The sequence below is a fragment of the Megascapheus bottae genome, chromosome 3 (assembly GCF_031878675.1).
Source record: "Megascapheus bottae isolate mThoBot1 chromosome 3, mThoBot2.hap1, whole genome shotgun sequence".
Lineage (NCBI taxonomy): Eukaryota > Metazoa > Chordata > Mammalia > Rodentia > Geomyidae > Megascapheus > Megascapheus bottae.
In genome coordinates, this window is record NC_143511.1 from 29,908,406 (window position 1) to 29,928,696 (window position 20,291).

The following is a 20,291-nucleotide window of genomic DNA, read 5'->3' on the forward strand; positions in this document are numbered from 1 at the left end:
CAAATAAATGTTCAGTGAACTCAAACTGTATTCCATGTTTTAGTGTGCTTCAGTACCTGCTTTTTACCTATCAGCTGGTTAAGAAAATCACTGATTTTGTGCCCGACATCTCTGGCCATAAAAGAAATGCAAATCAAAACAACTCTAAGATTCCACCTCACTCCAGTTAGAATGGCCAGGATCAAGATATCTAATAACAACAGATGCTGGAGGGGATGTGACCAGGAGGGATCACTACTACACTGCTGGTGGGAGTGCAAACTCGTTCAACCACTGTGGAAAGTAGTATGGCAGTTCCATCAAACATAGAGCTCCCCCATGACCCAGCAATTCCACTACTTGGCATTTACCCAGTCATCCAGAAACAAGGACATACTAAATCCACTAGCACAATGATGTTCATTGAAGCACTATTTACCATAGCAAAGCTATGGAGGGAACCTAGATGTCCCTCAGTTGATGAGTGGATCAACAAGATGTGGTATTTATACACAATGGAATTCTTCGCTGCTGTCAGAAAAAATGACATTGCCCCATTTCTTAGGAAATGGAAAGACTTAGACAAAATCATATTAAGTAAAGTAAGCCAGACTCAAAGGAACATAGGCCCAATAGTCTCCCTCATTTGTCATAATCAGTAGAAACCTTGGGCTCTCCTAGCAGAGATTTACAATAGAACTAAATCTAGAGACATAAGGCCAAATAGTATGACACTAAATGTAAGGACCTCCAGGATAAGGAAACAAAAGCCATATAATGATTGACTGTTTTCCTTAATATACTATGTTATCTCTCATCTCTTTTGCTGTCCCTTGGTTAACTCATATCGTTACAGTATCTCACTTTGTTATCTGATATATTGGATAAATGTGTATTTGGTTATTTGAAATTGGATAGGGAACGGGGGAAAACAAGATGAGGGGTGGGGGATGGGGGGAGGGAAATGGGGACCAAGACATGAGAAAGGGTATCAATGTGTGTGAAGTAATGCACCTTCTATCTGGTGAATATAATGTAACCCTTCTATTAATAACAATAAAATATATGAAAAAAGATGCATTGTATTCATAAAGTTCTTTGTGGAATGCAACTGCCATAAAGATAATAAAAATACTTCTTTAAAAGAAAAAAAGAAAATCACTGATTTTGACTATTTTTATGAAATTCTGATTTTATTTAAAATGCCATTTTTCTTTTTTCCAGGAAGTTTGCAGATAAGGTACAAGCTGGATAGACACAAAGAGCCTGATGTCTTGGATTTTGATTTTAAAACCCTGGCTGATGGGCAGCTTCACCACTTGAAGATTGACAGAGTAGCATCTGTGGTCTTCATAGAGGTGAGATAGCAGTTCAGCGAGGACAGTTGTGACGAAAAGCAGTCCTTCAAATGCATGGCTTAAGATAAAAATTTCCTACTACATCTTAATAATAGAGACATATTCAGCACTGTTTTTCCATTGTGTTGATAAAACATAACCTGTAATCAAGTTGCTTTGTTAAGAATGAGATTGTCTAAAGTTATTATTAACATTTAACCATTTAAAATCCCAATCTCAGGATTTAGTAAATGACTCAAAAAGTAGAGCCAGGGCCAGGAGCATAGCCTAGTGCTTGCCTAGCATGCATGAAGCCCTGGATTCGATCCCTCAGGACCACTTACGCAGAAAAAGCCAGAAGTGGCATTGTGGCTCAAGTGGTAGAGCGCTAGCCTTGAGCAAAGAGTTTCAAAGGACAGTGCCCAGGCCCTGAGTTTAAGCCCCAGGCCTGGCAAAAACAACAACAAAAACACCCCCCAAAACAAAAAGTAGAGCCAGTTCCTAGTGAGCACATAGTCCCAAGTTCCATCTCCTGTTCGTTTTACTTATATGCAAGAAAGTGTCTAGTTTACCATTGCAATTAATGGTGCTATTTATTCAGGGTGTTCATTCACATCAGATTCAAAAAACCAAAGGCTACATCATTATAAACACAAAACCTTGCTTTAGCTGAGGATATATATATATATTTTTATTAAAGAATTTATTAACATTGATTTTTACATCATATTTCAAATGACATGTTTAACAAACGAGTGTTCAAGAAGGGAATCTCTATATACAATCACTGGCACTTAGATTTTAGAACATAATCAAAATTAGGCTGAGGGTTTGTATGTCGTAGATACATATTAATCTATGCAATAAAACGTTATATCTATAGAGTCATAAGTTTTTATATTTCCATTACCATTTCCATAGCATTGGGTATGCAACTATTGAGTCCTCACTCTTGTACTGTTTGGATCGAATAGCCACATATTAAGGATGCCATGCACCTTTTGTTCCTTTGGTCTTGACTTATCTCCCTCAACATGATTCACTCAAGATTCATCCACTTCCCTACAAATGCCACTATTTTATCTTGTCTGTTGGCTTTGTAGAATTCCATTGTGTGTGTGTGTGTGTGTGTGTGTGTGTGTGTGTGTGTGTGTGTGTGTATGTATACATACCACATTTTCTGTATCCATTCATCTGCAATATGAGGATATATTTTTAAAAAGCCTTAACTGTTCAAACTACTGTCTGATTTTAAGTAATTTATTATATTTCCTTGTGTATTATACTAGTCATATATACTTATTAAACTTTGAAGAAAAATAGAGGAAACACATAATGGCGGGAAATGGAATTTAAAGTACTGAAAAAATGAGAGAATTTGTCCAATTATAAAATCTCTTTGGAAGCTACATTTTTCCTTCCTGATAGCACTAACATATGGTTTATCTTTATTCATTTTCTTGGCCTCCCTTTGATTTCAATACTCTTCCCATCAGAATTGCTCACATTTGATGTCTGTTTCTTGTGGACCATTTAATAGGTTGACCAGTATGCAAGGAAACAAGCTATCTTGTCATCAGGGGCAGAATTCAGTGCTGTCAGATATCTTGTGTTGGGAACAACTTCAGGTAAGTGAAAGTGTTTCTAAGACGTGCTCACAAAGAGTCTCAGAAAAATTATTATTTTTAAGATATATTGAATATAGTAAAGAATTGAATATTATGTAGTTCAGTGTTACTGGAGGGGTAGATATTGAATGTTTTCAACAGAGTTAAAACAGTTAAGGTGATGGTTGTCTTAACTTGCTCATTTCACATAATATTTTAAAAATGTCACCACTTTGCCAGGTGACATCTCACTTCTATAATCTTATCTACTCAGGAGGCTGAGATATAAGAATATAGGCTCAGAGATACCCCGAGTAGATATATCTACCAGCAAAAAACCAGAAGTAGAGGGCTATAGTGCCAGCCAGGAGTGAAAATGCTGGTTAAGAGTGTGAATCCTTAAGTTCAAGGCCTAGTACCTGCAAAAACAAATGAACAAATAAACATTACCACCCTGAATCCCATAAATGCCTACCACTGTAATTTAGCTATAATAAATAATGGTGTAATGAACATGGTTGTGCTAGTAGCTTTAGTATGTCCTTGTTTCTGTACATTTGGGTAAATATCCAGGAGTGGGATTGCTGAGTCATAAAGAAGCTCTATATTCAGTCTTTTGAGGAATCACCATACAGCTTTCCAGAGTGGTCGAACCAGTTTCACTCCTACCAGCAGTGTAGTAGCAATCCCTTCTGGAGGCATCCCTGCCAGCATGTGTTGTTACTAGATTTCTAGACAATGGCCATTCTAACTGGAGTGAGGTAGAATCTCAAAGTTCTTTTGATTTGCATTTCTTTAAGGCCAGAGATGTTAAGTATTTCTTTAAATTTTTTTCCCATATTTTTTATTGTAATTAACAGAAGGGTTACATTATCTTCATCAGATAGAAGGTGCATTACTTCACAAACATTGATACCCTTTCTCATGTCTTGGTCCCCATTTCCCATCCCCCACCCCTGCCCCTCATCTTGTTTTCCCCCCTTCCCTATCCTATTTCAAATAACCTAATAAGCATATATACAAAAGAGATGAGAGATAACATATACATTAATGCCAGATGTTAAACATTTCTTCATGTATCTATTGGTCGTTCTTATTTCCTCTTCAGAGAAGTCTCTAAGTCTTTAGTCCACCTTTTAATGGAATGGTTGTTTCTTTGAGGATTGTTTTTGAGAGGTTGAATTGTTTGATCTGTAGGTATATTTTAGATATGAGGCCCTTGTCTGTTGTAGGGCTAGTGAAGATCTGTTCTCACTCTGTGGGCTTTCTGTGTAACTTACTATGTCCTTTGCCATACAGAAGCTCTGCAGTTTAATGCAATCCCATTTGTCCAAATTTAATTTAATTTGTTGTGTTTCTGGGTCTTTATTAAGAAAGTTTTGACCTGTGCCAAGGAGCCCTAGTGCATTTCCTATTCCTTTCTGTAAAGTTTTCAGGTTGTTTGCTATTACCTCAAGGTCTTTGATCCATTTGGAATTGATTGTAGTGCAGGGTGACATATAAGGATTCAACTTTAGTTTTCTGCAGGTGCTCAACCAGTTCTGCCAGCACCCCTTGTTGAAGAGGCTGTCTTTCTTCCATCCTATTTTTTTTTTTGGTTCCCTTATTGAAGATTAGGTGGCCATAGATCTTGGGTTGATTTCTGGGTCTTCATTTCTGTTCTGTTGGTCCTCAGGCCTGTTCTTGGGCCAGTACCAAGCTGTTTTGATTACTGTAGCTCTGTAATAGAGTCTGAAGTTTGGTATTGATAGTCCTCCAGTGCTATTCTTTCTTTCTTTTTTTTTGTGGGTTATGGGGTTTGAACTCTTGGCCTTGGCACTGTCCCTGAGCTCTTCAGCTCAAGGCTATCAGCCCTGAAGCTACAGCCCCACTTCCTGTCTTCTAGTGATTAATTGGAGTTAAGAGTCTCATGGTCTTTAGTTCCAGGGCTGGCTTTGAACCATGATCCGCAGATCTCAGTCTCCTATGTAGCTAGAATTATAGGCGTGAGCCACTGGGCCTGACTCTCCAGCGCTATTCTTTCTGCTAAGGATTGCTTTTGCTATATGGGGGTTTTTTATTATTCCATGTGAATTTTTTGATTGCTTCCTCTATTTCATTAAAGAATAATATTGGGATATTGATGGATGTTGCATTGAATTTGTAGATAGCCCTTGACAGGATTGCCATTGTCACAATGTTAATCCTCTCAATCCAGGAGCATGAGAGGTTTTTACACTTCCTTAGTTTGGCTTTAACTTCATTTTTCAGGTTTTTAAAGTTTTCATCTTAGAAGTCCTTTACTTCCTTGGTTAAATTAATTCCTAAGTATTTCATTTTATTTTTTTGAGGCTATTGCAAAAGGAGTTGCTTTCCTGATTTCTGCCTTGGTCTTCTCATTGTCGACATACAAGAAAGCCATTGATGTTTGAGGGTTAATTTTATACTTTTCTACTTTGCCAAAGTTTCAAGGCAGCTCAAGTGTCTTGGGAGTGGAGTCTGTGGGGTTCTTCAAATACAGAATCATGACTGGAAAAAAAAAGAAAAGAAAAGGAAAAAGAAAATGAATTGATCTGTTTTTTTAAACCAATTGAAAAGTTAATTTGAATAAAGTTAGTGTCAATTCAAATAAAATTGATTAAACATATTGATTAAATAAAGTCAGTTTAAATTAGAATACAGAATTTAAATAAAATTGCTTTAAATATAATTAATTGGTTAATTAATGCTATTTTATTTTAGTTTTGAATGCTGGTCCTAGAGTTTGAACTCAGGACCTGGGCTCTGTCACTGAGCTTTTTTGCTCAAGGGTAGCACTCTACCACTTGAGTCACAGCTACACATTCCATTTTTTTTTGGAAGTTAATGGGAGATCAGAGTACTGTGATCCTCAGATCTCAGCCTCCTGGATAAGTAGATTACATGAGTGAGCCAGCAACATCTGGTTACAACCTATAAAACTGAACAAAGGAAATTTCCAAGAGGGCTACTCCCTTCAAAGAGGCATTTCAGTTTGCCAAGAGCACTGGTTTTAAATCCCAGTAGCAATGGAAGGAAATGTGTCTAGGCACTCACTTGTTTTCACCCCCGGAAGCACCTGCAAAAGGTTTGGTGTCCTGGCCAAAGTTACTGTCCTGTCACTGAGGCCACACTGGCTCTGGGTCTTTCCTTAAGGAGGAGGAGACAAGGAATTCAGAAGGTGGTTGATCTGATCAGTTTTATTCAGCTGCACAGCATCTCCATGTTTCTGATTGCTGTCTACATCTTTTGTCAGCAGAGCCCCCAGGAGCTGACACAGACACACAATTGGCAGCAGCGCGTGGCTTCACTGGCTGCCTCTCAGCTGTGACCTTTGGTGGTGCTACTGCACTGAAGGCAGCTCTGCGCCCAGGAGGAGCCACCCAAGTCACCATCCTTGGCTCAGTAATTGCTACCACCAGCTGCATGGAGGGAGTGAGGCCAGGCTCCCCAGTGTGGGAACTGACGCCCAGCCACCCAGGAGGTGCAGGTGTGTGGTCCTCAGCTGTTCATTATCTGGTCTCTTCCCCTTAATCCTCACTACTTAGGAGACTTAGATCTGAGGATAACAGTTCAAAGCTAGCCTGGGCAGGAAAATCTGTGAAAACTGGAAATGAAACTTTGGTTCAAAGTGATAGAACCACTAGTGTTGAGCAAAAGAGCTCAGGGACAGCATCGAGCCCTGGGTTCAAGCCCTAAAAGTGGCTCATCATCATCATCATCAACAACAAAAAATTTAAGTGTGTTCTCAAATCCTGTCTACTTAATTTTTTTTAGTAGAAGTGTTCATTATAATGCAAAATGAATTTAAACTTCTTTGTTAAATAACAACATTGTACAACTATGAAACAATAATAATGAACTCCTACCAACCATAAAGTACCACTTTCTCTAGAAAATAGAATTGTATAGCTGATACCTTCATATCACAGAGATCAGAGTTCATAGTCAAACTGATTATGGCCCAAAAAGTCTGGTCTTTGAATTATGAGCTCATGGTGAATACTAGTAGCCAGATTTCAAAGGAAAAGAGTCACACCAGTGGGTCCCCTGAGGAATCTTACTTGGCTCCTCACAGAGAGACAAGTAGAATTCAGAACCTCTAAGGACAACCATCTCTCCAGTTCTTTTGTGTCTGCCTTTGATCCTGGCTACTTGCTGGGTAGAGTATATTGACTTTCAGTGTGGTGCTCGTATAGAAAAACTCACCAAATCTACATCTACATGTAAAATATTCAGTCTATATAAAGAATGATCTCAACAGATACATTTCTCTGAATGCTGTATTTTTCTTGCAAAGGGAAACATAGCAGAAGGTGGAGGTAAACTAAAAAAAAAAAGAAATAAAGCCTGGCAAGCCAGAGCTCTTAGGGAGCACAGTGGATGAGTAAAGAGGTCAGACAGACTGAAAGACAGGCTTGAGAACCTGTCAGAAACACATTCATGGTGAGATTATGGAATGCATCAGGCTCCCATTCAAATCATCTCAGACTTTCTGGAGTGAATATTCAATTTTTTAGGACCTCATTGAACTGCACAAAAGCAACAAACAAAACAATAAAGTGATCCAGAGTTAAAAGCATCCAGTCGCATTTATGAATGTTAGATATACTGCTGGGCTGCTGTAATGTCGACAATAATTGTCATCAAATAACTTGATTAACATTAGGTTATTTACCAGTGTTCTCACTTAGATTTAATAGTTTTAAAGCAAAGCCCTTAGAACTACATATAAAAGTAGCTGAAGCAAGCCAGTAGTGGTGGCTCCTGCTTATAATCCGAGTTACCTAGCAGGTAAAGATGAGGAAGACAACAGTTGAAGTCTAGCTTGAGCAAAACTGTGACACTCCATTTCAGCGAATAAGAAGTTGAGTTTGGGGTTTGAAATTCCAAATATGTAAGAAGTATAAATAGGAAACTCATGGTCTAGGCCAGCCTAGACAAAAAGAGACACTTTATTAAATAATAATAATAATAATAGCTATAATAAAAAGGGTTGGGAGTATGACTCCATAGTCCAAGCTCCAACCCATAATATGTTATTAAGTACAGCTATCACTAAGTATAATTATTCACCTCTGTCCTATAAAAGGGTAGAAAAAGGCATGACCCCAGAGGGCAGCTACTCCGAGCTATCTGTGGGCCTCATCTACATCACCTGATTTCAGTCAGCATCAAAGTAAAACTTGGTTAAAGTGTTTTATACAACAACCTTGGACTTCTCTGACAGAATTGCATACTCCTAACGAGACCTACTGGTTATTAGTGTAAAGTGGGACATGACTACAAATTTATGTTATGGTTTTGCTTTCAATGTGAAGTCATTAGCTGAAATTCAATTCCATGTGGAGGGATAGCTCTAGATTTAGAAGTGAACGATACTATGATGCATGTAGACACTTCTGGTTGGGTCCAAGTTCTTAGTTCATTTCTGACAGTATCTTCTGTTTTTTTCTCTCACCAGGTGCAATAATAGTTGTTGCATTTCTCTTGATTGGACTTGCTGCAGTAGCTGTGCATATTTATCAACAACGATGGCTACACCACAAGAACAAGGCTGATATTGAAAAAGCTGGAGCTAATGTTGAACTCTCTTTAAAAAGTGAACTCAATGTACCTAACATAGTCAATGAGAATTAGAAGTCTGTCTTCTAATTGACAGCTAAGATTTATCCATCACTGTGGCTTTCTTTCCAAGCCTGGGACTTTCTTAGCAAGCTAGAGACTTTCTTACCAGGCCAGGGATTCTGAGGAGATGAATTTATAGGTCTGGTCCTTGGGGTCCAGGCTGTAGGGCACAGAACTATCAACTTACCCATATCCATCATCAGACAAAGTGCTGCAAGGCTTTGCCCAGGTCCCCTTCATAATCTGTTGTGTAGCAGAGACCTAAGTGTGGTAACCAATCACAACTGGACACTTTTCAACTCTTCTTGACCTGTTCTAAAATTGGAATGTAATTTGTTTAATGACTGTGGATTTCAAATAAGCACATGATTTGAGCACATGATTTCCATTATAAATGTCTCACAGAGCTGGGTGTCCTGTGGATCAGACCTTTAATTCTAGATACTCAGGGAACTGAGATCTGAGGATCAAGGTTTGAAGCCAGCCAGGACAATTGAAATTCTCTGAGACTCATTTCCAATAAACCAACCAACACACACACACACACACACACACACACACACACACACACACACTCAATGTCTTACAGAAGCTTGTAAAAACCAAAGTTGGACCCCAGTGTTTTTGTGTTATTTTGACACTTATCTGTACCTTTATAGATCCTGGGCTGACATTTGCTAAACTGGAAATTGTTCTAAGCCAATCATGGTTTGGTCACCTTTTTGTAAACCAGAGCCCAGTAACAAAAATACATTTGATCACAGAAAATACAAAGCACATTTTCAAAAACCTTTGGTAGGGCTGGTTTGGCCTAATTGTAGAGTGCTTGCCTATCATGCACGAAGACCTGGGATCGATTCCTCACTACCACATACATAGACAAAGTCAGAAATGGTGCTGTGTCTCAAGTGATAGAACTCTAACCTTGAGAAAGCCCAAGGACAGTGCTCACGCCCTGAGTTCAAGCCCCAAGACTGGCAAAAAATTTTTTTGTATAATTTGTGATGTGTCTTTTTAAAGTCAGCAAAGTATATATTTTAGCAATGAAATAATTATTGAATACCAGCTATGACGTTTTACTTGTTTTTTATTTTGCTAGTTCGTGGGCAAATAAAAACTCTATTCTTGGGCTTTCTCAAGGCTAGAGTTCTACCACTTGAGGCACAGCACCACTTTTGGCTTTTTCTTTGTATGTGGTAACTGAGGAATTGACTCTTTGTGGATGCTAGCAGACACTCTATCACTAGGCCAAACTCCCGGCACCTGAAGCTTTACTTTTGAATCATGGAAACAAAAACTAACAGTAAAACATGTAGAAGACTTATGTAATCATTAGCTTTTTCCTTGCAGTTTGTAATTATCATCTTTTGAGATTCTAATACTGATTACCTAATAATGTCATAAATAATATGTTTTCTAGCTATGTGTTTTCTATATGTATTTTCTATGCCCAGGCATAGATTCTGGGTTAGTGAAACTCAGTTTTTAGACACTGGGCCCACAGTATAGGAGACCCACAGTAGATCTGTCCCCAACCCTATATGCAAAGTGAGGAGGTCTGATGAAGGGCTGAAAAAGAACATTTATTACACAGCAACTATGGGAAGACAACATTTTAATACATCTCCAGCTGTCTGCAGCAATGTAGACATTAGCTGTAGATTACCTAGGATTGTGGGCAAGAGATGAGAAAGGTCTCTGTCATTCAAACAGTCTCAGGATGGCCTGGTTGTATTGTTATCACTTTACTCTTGGGACAAAACAAGAACAATTTGCCTGGTTGGAGATCTCTGGAGCTTGTGATTGTTTTCTTTATGATAAGAACAAAAGCATTTCCTGCTTGAGGGGTAGTGTGCCTTCCACACAAGATACTTGCCAGTGAACATTTTCTTTCCTGGAGCCCAAAGGGATTATAAAGTGACATTAAAGAATGGCACAGAGACAAAGTTTGAGGACTTTTAGTTAATTCACAGGGACCAGCAGTCTTGCTGGTAAGAGTTACCTCTTACACTAACACTGCAAGTATAAACCTCCACATCCACATGTGACTGAAACATAACCTTACCTTTATTCCCCTTAAATATGAGTTATTTATTCAGCTGGTGTTTTGGCCCTGTGATTCTCTTTTTCTAAAGATCATCACAAAACTTTGGAATAGGCTGATTTTGTTTTCATTTTTAGGGATTAAAGTACTATTTTGAACCATAGCTCCCTATTTCTCTTTTTAAAACCTTGACCTTCAGGCTAGTCTCCGGGCCAAGTTACCAGCTCACCTCGTTACCTGGGAACCCCCACAAAGATGTTTGTTTACAGTAAGGGAATTTGCTGGTTATGTGACCTGACCTAAATGTGTCATTCTACTCCAGAGTCTAACACTCTGGGGTTATAATAGAGCACCCCAAACCAAAAGTGCATTTCAGATTAGGGCAGATTTGTATACTAGGAGAGCCGAATATCCATATTAAGCACAGAAACTGTTCCAGTAGCTTTTTTGTGACTGCTAGCACTATGTGGAACCCACATTTACACTCAACAGCCTATAAGTATAATAAGAATGCCCTGGGCCGGGAGTTTGGCCTAGTTGTTAAAGTGCTTGCCTAGCATGCATGAAGACCCGGGTTTGATTCCTCGGTACCACATACATAGAAAAAAGCCGGAAGTGGTGCTCAGGCTCAAGTGGTAGAGCTCTAGCCTTGAGAAAGTCCAAGTACAGTGCTCAGGCCCTGAGCTCAAGCCCAGGACTGGAAAAAAAAAAAAAAAAGAATGCCCTGTATTCCTCCGGTAATGTGCCTGGAATGTGCTCACCAGGAATTAATATAAACTTAACCTTGCTATTACCTTTTAGTGCACAGCTACTTTTCTGTGTCCTTTTTTTTTTGTGTGTGAGTCATGGGACTTGAACTCTGGGCCTGGACGCTGTCCCTGAGCTCTTCAGATCAAGGTTACTGTGCCACCCACTTTCAGTTTTCTGGTGATTAATTGGAGAGAAGAGTCTCTTAGACTTTTTAGTGCCAAGGCTGGCTTTGAACCAAGATCTTTAGATCTCAGCCTCCTGAATAGTTAAAATTATAGGTGTGAGCCACTGAGCCTAGCTCTATGTTCTTCTTATCAATGGCAAAAGATGTCCTGTGTATTTTCATTTGTTTGCTTTTCAAAAACCTGTCTCTTCTAATGATTTCTTATTAAACTACCATACATTTATGTGTTCGGTACATGCGTTATCTCAGCTTCTATTAGTCAAGAGTTGGGCTTTGGTTCCTAGGTCTTTTGCAAAACTGCATAGTTGGGCCACTCAGCTAGGAAAGGATCTTCTCCTCACTCCCTGTGTTTTGGGGGCATTCACTTCCTTTCTGCTGCAGAATTCAAAGTGTTAGGAAAATGGGGGACAGAGGAAAAGGAAAAAAAGCCAGACTCTGGTTCTCCACAGGCTAGCATTGTTTATTGAGGCACAGCAGCAAGGGACAGTAAACTTTCCCCTGGAAACAGCAGAGGGCTGCCTGCCTGGAGATCAAAAGTCCAGGGACAGGGGAAAGGGAGAAAGATTAGGAGGAGAGATAGGGCCTTGTCTGAGGTTTACAAGGGGGAGCCCATTAAGCTTGAGGGCTCTGTGCTCTGCATGGAGAAAGGCCTCAGAAAGAAAGAGGGAGGGTAACCAGAGGCTCCATCAGAGACAGCCAGGAGGTGGGCCGCCACTCAGTGGAGGAGGTCAGTTATTCCTGGCACTTCTCCTCTCCTGGATTTGGGCACCACATTTTAGGAAAATGGAAGAGAAGAGAAAAGGACTCCATTCAATAGGCAGGGCTATTTGAGGCACAACACAAGGAGCCTAACCTCTCCACAGGCTTGGAGGCTGAGCTAAGATAGGAAGGGGTTCCAGTCAGGGATTTTATAGAGTCTGAGTGAGGAGAACAGGTGTTACTTGAGTTTAGTATAGGGGAGTGACTGCAGAGCTAGTAGGCAGAGAATAGATTAAGTATTCCCTTATCCAAGGTCTCAAGCTTTTATTAATGTTCAAACAGCTCCACATCTGTCTTGCCTAGACCTTCACAGGGTCCAGTCTGGTCTTCCAACCTCTTTAACCCTTTCCTGGCTCCATAGTTCCACCTCACAGCCATACAGGGTAGGCCCTCAGTGGAATGTTTACAGCCAGATTCAGGTTGGATTGCCCTGCCTATGTCAAGCACTTACATGCATGAGGCAAAAGAGTGGGGTCAACCCTTCACATAGCCTCTCACTTCTTCATTGTTCCCATGGTTGGTGGCTACCGGAGATAGGCTCTTGAGCGAGAGAGAATTATAGACTAAGTATCATGAGGGTAGTATTCTATCACCTGTGCCATAACCTATTACTTAGAAACAACTCTCTGGTTGTGCCTATTATGGCCATGAACTCTGAGGCTGGAAGGTACCTTCTGTTCTATGTATTGATATTTCTTTAATTGATACTTAAAATGTGAAGGATCTCTTTTACTGATGGACCCTGGCTAACAGTGGATTTTTTTTAAATGTTCGAAGAGAACGAATAGACAGTAGACACTATACTTGGAATTTTGTGTTTCGGCCTTTTTCGGAGACCAGCTAGAGGAGGGGTGAGTCTCCTGAGATTGCAAGCACCAAGCAGCATGACACAGCAGTGACAGTTAAGTAGAAAGCTTTGTTTCTTTCAAGAACATGTTTGATGGTTAAGGAACACCTAAAATTAAGAAAAAACACTCAGATTACAGAGATAAAGGCATGATGAATCTATAAATGGTTTAATCATGAGCATGTGATCAATCACTCATTTTTAAGTATGGGCTTGTAAAATGGCAAATTCCAGTCCTCTGGTATATGCTGAATTTTTCCTCAGAAGTGTTTGAACAATCACATTAAAATACTCATCTCCCATCTCAAATTGCTCCTTGATTCTCATTATAGGACAACGTTTAAGACTTGGTCAGAATACTCAAGTTTCAAGACTTTTAATAGAAGAGGCATTTTTGGAAAATGATTTTATTACAGAGTTTTTAATTAAAGAGGTTTTAAATCTGTTTTGATGCTGAATGAGAATTCACTAAGAGAGCAGAGTACTAGTTTATTAGGAGAGTACCTTTGACTTGCCAAATGTTACAAGGCCTAACAAAAGCAGACTTAGTGTAAAATCACAAGTCAAATGCTAACGATTGGTACATGGATTGCTCTGCTGCAAGACTGGATAAGACACTTCTACTTTCTAGTGCTGCAGGAAACCCACAGTCGTGGGAAGAGAAAAGAGACAAGGGATAAGGTTGGTGGGATTGAGGTTAGGAAAAAGAAAAGAATTAACATGGAAATATGGGAGAAGTAATGCACCCACTACCTGAAGAATGTAACTGTAACCCCCTACATTACCCCAACAATAAACTTTTTTAACAAAGAAAAAAATTAAGAATGCATAAGATTACTCACGTGTAAGTGGAATTATCTCTAGAAATATACACATGACCAAAAAAAAATCACATGTTCTGGTGGAAAATTGTAGAACTTTAGGAGATACAAACAGTTGATCTCCAAAGAGAGTGCCTTTTCAAAGCTTAAAAGATTCAGCATCATTTTTGGAATGAGGGCCTGTATGTGACTGTGAGTCTGAGTAAGGACTACTGTCTATCTCCACCACAGATTGTTCTAGCTCCATGGTCCTTAGTTCTATCTCCAGAGTGTTCCATCTTCTTCCTAGTCTGCCTAAAAGGTGGACACACTCTTAAAGCCCAGGAAGCCCCCATTGCAAGGCCCTGCAAGCGCCCACTGTGCTGTCTTCCTGGAGCTGCACTTAGCAGGGCTGGGCCTGGCTTTAGGCTTCCCCAGCAGCTTTTCTGGCCTTCCTCCAGCCAAGCCCTTCATTCTTCTGCTGCTGCCTTGTGGCCTGCAGGGGGGCTGGAGGTGGCTGAGTTCAAAAGTAAGAGTTTCCTACTGGATGCCACCAGGCAGGATTGTCATGTACCAGGACCCTGAGATTTCTGCCTTGCAGAGCTACAGACCAATGATCCTGGCTAACAGTTCTTTTTTAAAACATTTCTCCATGTACTGTGCATTCTGTGAAGAGACACACATGATCCACTATCTCATCCTGTGTCTAGTGAGTGACATTGTATTACATGCAAAGGCCTTTTGAACTTTGTGGTGATGTGTTTGGCATTCTCCTCTGGCACCCCAACACTTTCATTGGTATCTTATTTTTTTCCTCTGTTAAAGTGTGGACAGGATCAGGTTTTTTTTCTCCCAGAAAGTCTTTGTCACAGTAAATTCTTGGGTTTTTATTGAATCCAAGGGAAGATGACTGAGTAGATCCAGGTAAAAGCACGGGCATGAAGACATGACTAATATGTGTGGAATCACAACACAATTTTTATCTTATTTCTTCTTGTTAGTTGCTTTATTTCCTTTCCCTTTTAGCTGTGTGTGTGTGTGTGTGTGTGTGTGTGTGTGTGTGTGTGTGTGTGTATGGATGCACCAGGCCTAGGGCTTGAATTCAGACCTGGGCACTGTCCCTTAGCTTTTGTCCTTCAAGCCTGGCACTCTACACTTGAGCCAGAGCTCCACTTCTAGCTTTTTGGTTGCTAATTAGAGAAAACAGTCTCAGTGATTTGGATTCCTAGGTTGACTTGGAGCAGTGATCCTCAGATGTGAGCCTTCTGAGGGGCTAGGATTACATGTGTAAGCCACCAACACCTGACTCTTCATTAGCTTTTCATAAGTAATTCAAATGCTTAGTGCATACATAAACAGCACTACATATTGAGGAGAGACAAAACACAATATTACATTTTCTTTCTATAGTATTTGGGGGAAGAGGGGCTACTATTAGTTTTTGAAGACCAATCTCTTAAGAACATAAGAGTAGCAAATTAGCAAAATCTCTACTCATTCAAAGTACTGCTCCTTATAAAACCACAAGTACTTCAAAAGGAGCAATTGCTATCAATAATAAAAGTCTACCACATAGAGTATGTTATCCACAATACTGTGTTCAAGTTTATAAATCACCTGGCCTCCACAGCATCCTGAGACTTCACAGAAAACTAGTGCCTTGGTGACTGATCAGTTCAGATTTGTTTACAAGCGCAGGTGAAATGAGGAAGCAGGGTTGTCCACTCCTTTATGTTGTGCAACTCGAAATGTGGTGCATGATTTAGAAACTTTACTAATAAAAGTCCAGAATCTCAGGCATCTCTCACCATCCCACAACCCAAACCACATCAGAACCCAAACTTTCACAATATCCCCTGATGTTTTCTGCACACAATAAAGATTGAGAAAAATACTTGTAAGTCATAGAACAAGGAGACAAGGAGAGCAGTGGGTGGTGTGATGGTGTGTGTGTGTGCGAGTGTGTGTCCAAACAGAAGTCCTTGTCCACTTGCAGTAGCATCTTGAGTCTCCACGTCTGTTGTCTTAGTGGCTTGGGGCCATGGCTGGAAATGTGAGGGGGGGTTGGGTAAGGACCCAAGCACAAATGGAAAGCTTCTTTTCAGAGATCAGAAGCCCTGAGAGCTCATTTCCCCATCTCCGGGGTCGGGGTGTATTTCTCCTTGTACTGCCCTCTCCCTCTTCTGGGTCCACTCATTCCCTTCAAGCTGGACATGACATTCCACTGGCATCGGATGTCTCCCTCCAGCCTGCCGGGCGGTGCCCCGCTCCCCAGCCCAGTGCACCTGGGGTTGGCCTGGGCTTCGAGCGCGTGGCCCAGCGCACGGAGCTCAGCCACCTCCAGCCCGGCTCCAGGCCACACAGCACGCGCGAGAGGAAAACGGACATCGTTGGGGGTGGCCGCAGCCAACTGGGCTTGTGGTGAGCACCACGGGGAAGCCACAGGCGGGCAGCCGTGGGCCCTGGGGCCCAGACAGCCCTGGGGCCAGCTGCTCCAGGATGCCAGGGCCAGGGCACAGGGCCCTCGGCAGCAGCAGAAGAATGAAGGGCTTGGCTGGAGGAAGGCGAGAAAAGCTGCTGGGGAAGCCTAAAGCCCGGCCCAGCCCTGGTAAGTGCAGCTCCAGGAAGACAGCACAGCGGGCGCTTGCAGGGCCTTGCAAATGGGGGCTTCCTGGGCTTTAAGAGTGTGTCCACCTTTTAGGAAGAAGATGGAGCACTCAAGAGAAAGGACTAAGGACCATGGAGCTAGACAGATCTGTGATAGAGATAGACAGAGACAGAACAGGGATCGTGATGGGGAAAATGGCCTCTCTTCCCCAGGCCAGGGCTGTGGGCCTGACCAGTCAGGAGGGCTGAACTCCTGGATGAAGCTTCTGCGGGTCCTCTCACCTCAAACCACCAGTTCCATGCAGGAGATGATTGCTGACAGGGAGTGCCAGCTTCAGCAGCGCTGCTGGCATCCACAGGTCAGCTCTCACTGAAGCCAGCTTCTCACTGAAGCCTGATGCTAGCAGAAGGCTGCGTTTCTCCCAAGAGGATGGGAGCAGCTAGTTCTAAACACTCACTCCTCCCCTGAATGGTGTTTCCAAAACCATTCTTCCTGGAGGCGATTTTGGTATTGCTGAATCAAAAGAGAAATTATTTGCAGCTATTGAAATCATTGTGTTTCATCTGCAGGGACAAAAGTTCAGCTTCTTAATAGCTCAAAACCTAGGTACATAAGGTCATATAGGATGAGACTAAATGAAAGGGTCTCTAGGATATGGAAACAAGAGCTTTATCTTGTGTGATTGTTGTTCTTAAGGCACTATATTATTCTCTTCTCTTGTATTGCCCTTATGGTTAATCTCACGTTGTTACTGTATGTGACTTTGTTACCTGGTATATTGTATATATGTTTATTTGAAATAAGAAAGGGAGGGGGGAAAACAAGATGAGGGGAGGGGGATGGGGGGAGGGAAATGGGGAGACAAACATGAGAAAGGGTAGCAATATTTGTGAAGTAATTCACCTATCTGGCAAATATAATGTAACCCTTCTATTAATTACAATAAAACTATATTTTAAAAAAATTTTAACAAGAAGAGAAAAGAACATTAGGCTTCTTAGTTTCTTCTCTGTAGAAACGTGTGGCATTTCTCATGGAAGTGCATGAAGCCACCTGAGCAACTTTCATCTGTTACTTTCTTACAGTTGCCAGCCTTGAGCAACAAAAGCTGAGTAAGAGTGCGAAGCCTTAGGTTAATTTTATGGAAAAGCCTCACAAAGGTTTAAAATGAACATTTTTGGAGTGTAAACATTTTTACTGCAAACTTAATTTCTTCCTCCGCCTCCACCTCCTCCTCCTCCTCCTCTTCCTTCTTCTTCTTCCTCTTTTGGTGGGTCATGGTGCTGGAACTTAGCCTAGGCGCTGTCCCTGAGCTCTTCAGCTCAAGGCTACTGCCCTACTCTTGAGCCAAGCCCCACTTCCCATTTTCTAGAGGTTAATTGGAGATAAGAGTCTCAGGTCCTTTTGTGCCCCAGTTGGCTTTGAACAGTGATCCTCAGACTCAGCCTCGTGAGGAGCTAGTGTTAGAGGCATGAGCCACCGCGCCTGGCTGCAAACTTAATTTCTTTGGAAATCTTTAAATGATATTATAAAATGATGGCAGAAATGAGAAACAAATATTTCCTGTAAGGTATATATGAGCCAATTAGAAATTTGAAGGTAGAGTTATTGAAATGAAAATTTTAAATAGATGGATAAAAATGAAGTAAATTGAGTGAAGGAAAAGAGCGAATTTTTCACAGAGACAAATGGAGAAAAAGACCCCTAAAATAGACAAGACACATAGCATCAGGCTTTGTGATCCATGCTGTTAATAACCTATACTAGCCGGAAGGGTGACTAGTAAGCATTTGGAATGGGGGTAGTGTGACATGAGATGTGCTACAGACTCAGAAAAGTCACTAGCATTTGTTGTGCTAATTATATGTTGAAGATTTGGGTGAAAATATAGTAAAACTGACACCACTCATTTCTTTCTGCTTTTTCATGAGGCTTCATAAATGACAGGCCTGGTTTGCATTGCTTTTATAGCTGTTAATGTTGTTCTCTGTAGTGCTTACTCTCATGTAAGGGTTTCCATAAATCATATCAGAGGGAAAGGTGGAGAAGTAATATTTGAAAAAAAGGATGGAACTTTTGTAAAGTTGCAAAGGTAGCTTTGAGCACATTAAAATGGTATTTGATAATACTTACTATTAGTTAAGCTGTACTTAAGAACTTTACAGTGAAATTGAACAACCTTGGCTATGGAGAGAAATTTTAAACCTAGAGGTCTGTACCAACAGTGACCTATGAGAGTGGTCTTGAATTTATTTTTCTGAAGGCCACAGAAAATTCAGTGGAGAAATATTTACATTGATGTGCAAAGATAACAATCCAAATATTTTGTAACAAACCAGAAACATGGTTCAAGGATAAGAAAGAGAGAATATACAAACATTCTTTCCAATAAACAACATCTAGTTAATTTTGTTAATTCACATAACTGAAGCTCATTCACTATCCTGTCTAAAGGAGTTATGGACTGCTGTACATCAAGTACAGCAAGTTCCTGGGGGCAGAAAAAGGCTTTACAATGGAAAATAGCATGGACTATTTTAGTTTTACTGAGTTTGCTTTTACTTGATGACTTATTTTTCATTTCACAATAAAGTTAAGCTGGGAAATGGTAATAAATAGGATGTCTGATACATAAAGTGTGATGATGGTAGGATTATAGAAATGTTAAGTCAATGATGTTAAAAACTAATTACTGGGGCCCGGAGTTTGGAATAGTGGTAGAGTGCTTGCCCAGCATGCACCAAGACCAGGGTTCAATTCCTTGGTACCGCATACATAGAAAAAAAGCCAGAAGTGGTGCTGAGGCTCAAGTGGTAGAGCTCTGGCCTTGAGAAAGTCCAAGGACAGTGCTCAGGCCCTGAGCTCAAGCCCAGGACTGGCAAAAACCAACAAACAAAAAACCTAATTACTATCATGAGACCATAACATTCAGAGGAAAAAGGAATGAGAATATCCATGAAATAAATGTATTTAAGGTCTAAATGGATCAGTAGTCACAGTTTACATGCATAGATGAAAACTCGGCATTCTGTTTCTGTCCTGTTTGCTGTCTAGCCTCCAAGAGGGACAAGAGAGATGGTTTCAGAAGCCAGAGTTTCCACTCTTCACATTATTTGAGGGACCATTCTCCCCATAAAAGGGATGCTGCATTTTTCAGAGAATCACCTGGAGGTCGAAAGGACTCTCCACACAGCAGATCCGGCTCCAGTGTCAGCAGCAGGAGCTACTCTCCAGAGTGCGGTAAACCTTACACCTCCCACAGGCCTCAGCTCAGAAGGGGAGAGAGATCTGCTCAGTTTCTGAAAACATCCCGAGACCTTTCAACTTGGAGCTCTTCAGCAGTTCTTTCATCCAAGAGGGTACTGGCTGCCCCTCCAGTTGCAGACCAGCCCGAAGAGCCAGAGTCAAACACAACAGACTGGATAGAATTATTTGAAGATGGTCAGCTAAACAGCCGCTCTAAAGCAATAGCATCAAAAATGAAGGAGATTGAAAAGGTTTACCGGCAAGACTGTGAAACTTTTGGGATGGTGGTGAAAATGCTGATTGAAAAGGATCCTTCATTAGAACAGACTATACAGTTTGCTCTGAGGCAGAATTTACAAGAAATAGGTAAGCGGTGTATTGAAGAGCTGAAGCATTTCATTGCAGAGTATGATAAATCTGTTCAAGATTTTGGAGATCCTTTTTAGAAGAATTAGTGTTCAGGCAAAATAAAGAAATGTTTCTACATTTAATAACACTGCCTCTG

General features: G+C 40.8%; 1 protein-coding gene across 2 annotated transcripts; it reads left to right on the forward strand.

The window, feature by feature from the left end:
* The first annotated feature begins 605 nt into the window (after positions 1 to 605).
* On the forward strand, positions 606 to 20,244 carry LOC150065148 (periphilin-1-like). Of its 2 annotated transcripts, XR_016534909.1 has the most exons (5): positions 606 to 719; positions 1,204 to 1,337; positions 2,857 to 2,944; positions 6,180 to 6,410; positions 8,385 to 10,860. XR_016534909.1 is itself a non-coding variant. In XM_090329744.1 (2 exons), the coding sequence occupies exons 1-2, from the start codon at positions 16,432 to 16,434 to the stop codon at positions 20,230 to 20,232; spliced, it is 747 nt and encodes a 248-aa protein (XP_090185870.1). In that variant the 5' UTR covers positions 16,314 to 16,431; the 3' UTR covers positions 20,233 to 20,244. The 2 variants fall into 2 exon arrangements, 1 of the variants encoding a protein (XP_090185870.1); XM_090329744.1 differs by lacking the exons at positions 606 to 719; positions 1,204 to 1,337; positions 2,857 to 2,944; positions 6,180 to 6,410; positions 8,385 to 10,860 and adding exons at positions 16,314 to 16,540; positions 19,595 to 20,244.
* The last annotated feature ends 47 nt before the right edge of the window (positions 20,245 to 20,291 follow it).

Coding starts and splice junctions, on each gene's coding strand:
- LOC150065148 (XM_090329744.1), top strand. CDS start 16,432: ATGCCAGGGCCAGGGCACAGGGCCCTCGGCAGCAGCAGAAGAATGAAG. Junction 16,541..19,594: donor TAAAGCCCGGCCCAGCCCTG/GTAAGTGCAGCT, acceptor TTTGCTGTCTAG/CCTCCAAGAGGGACAAGAGA.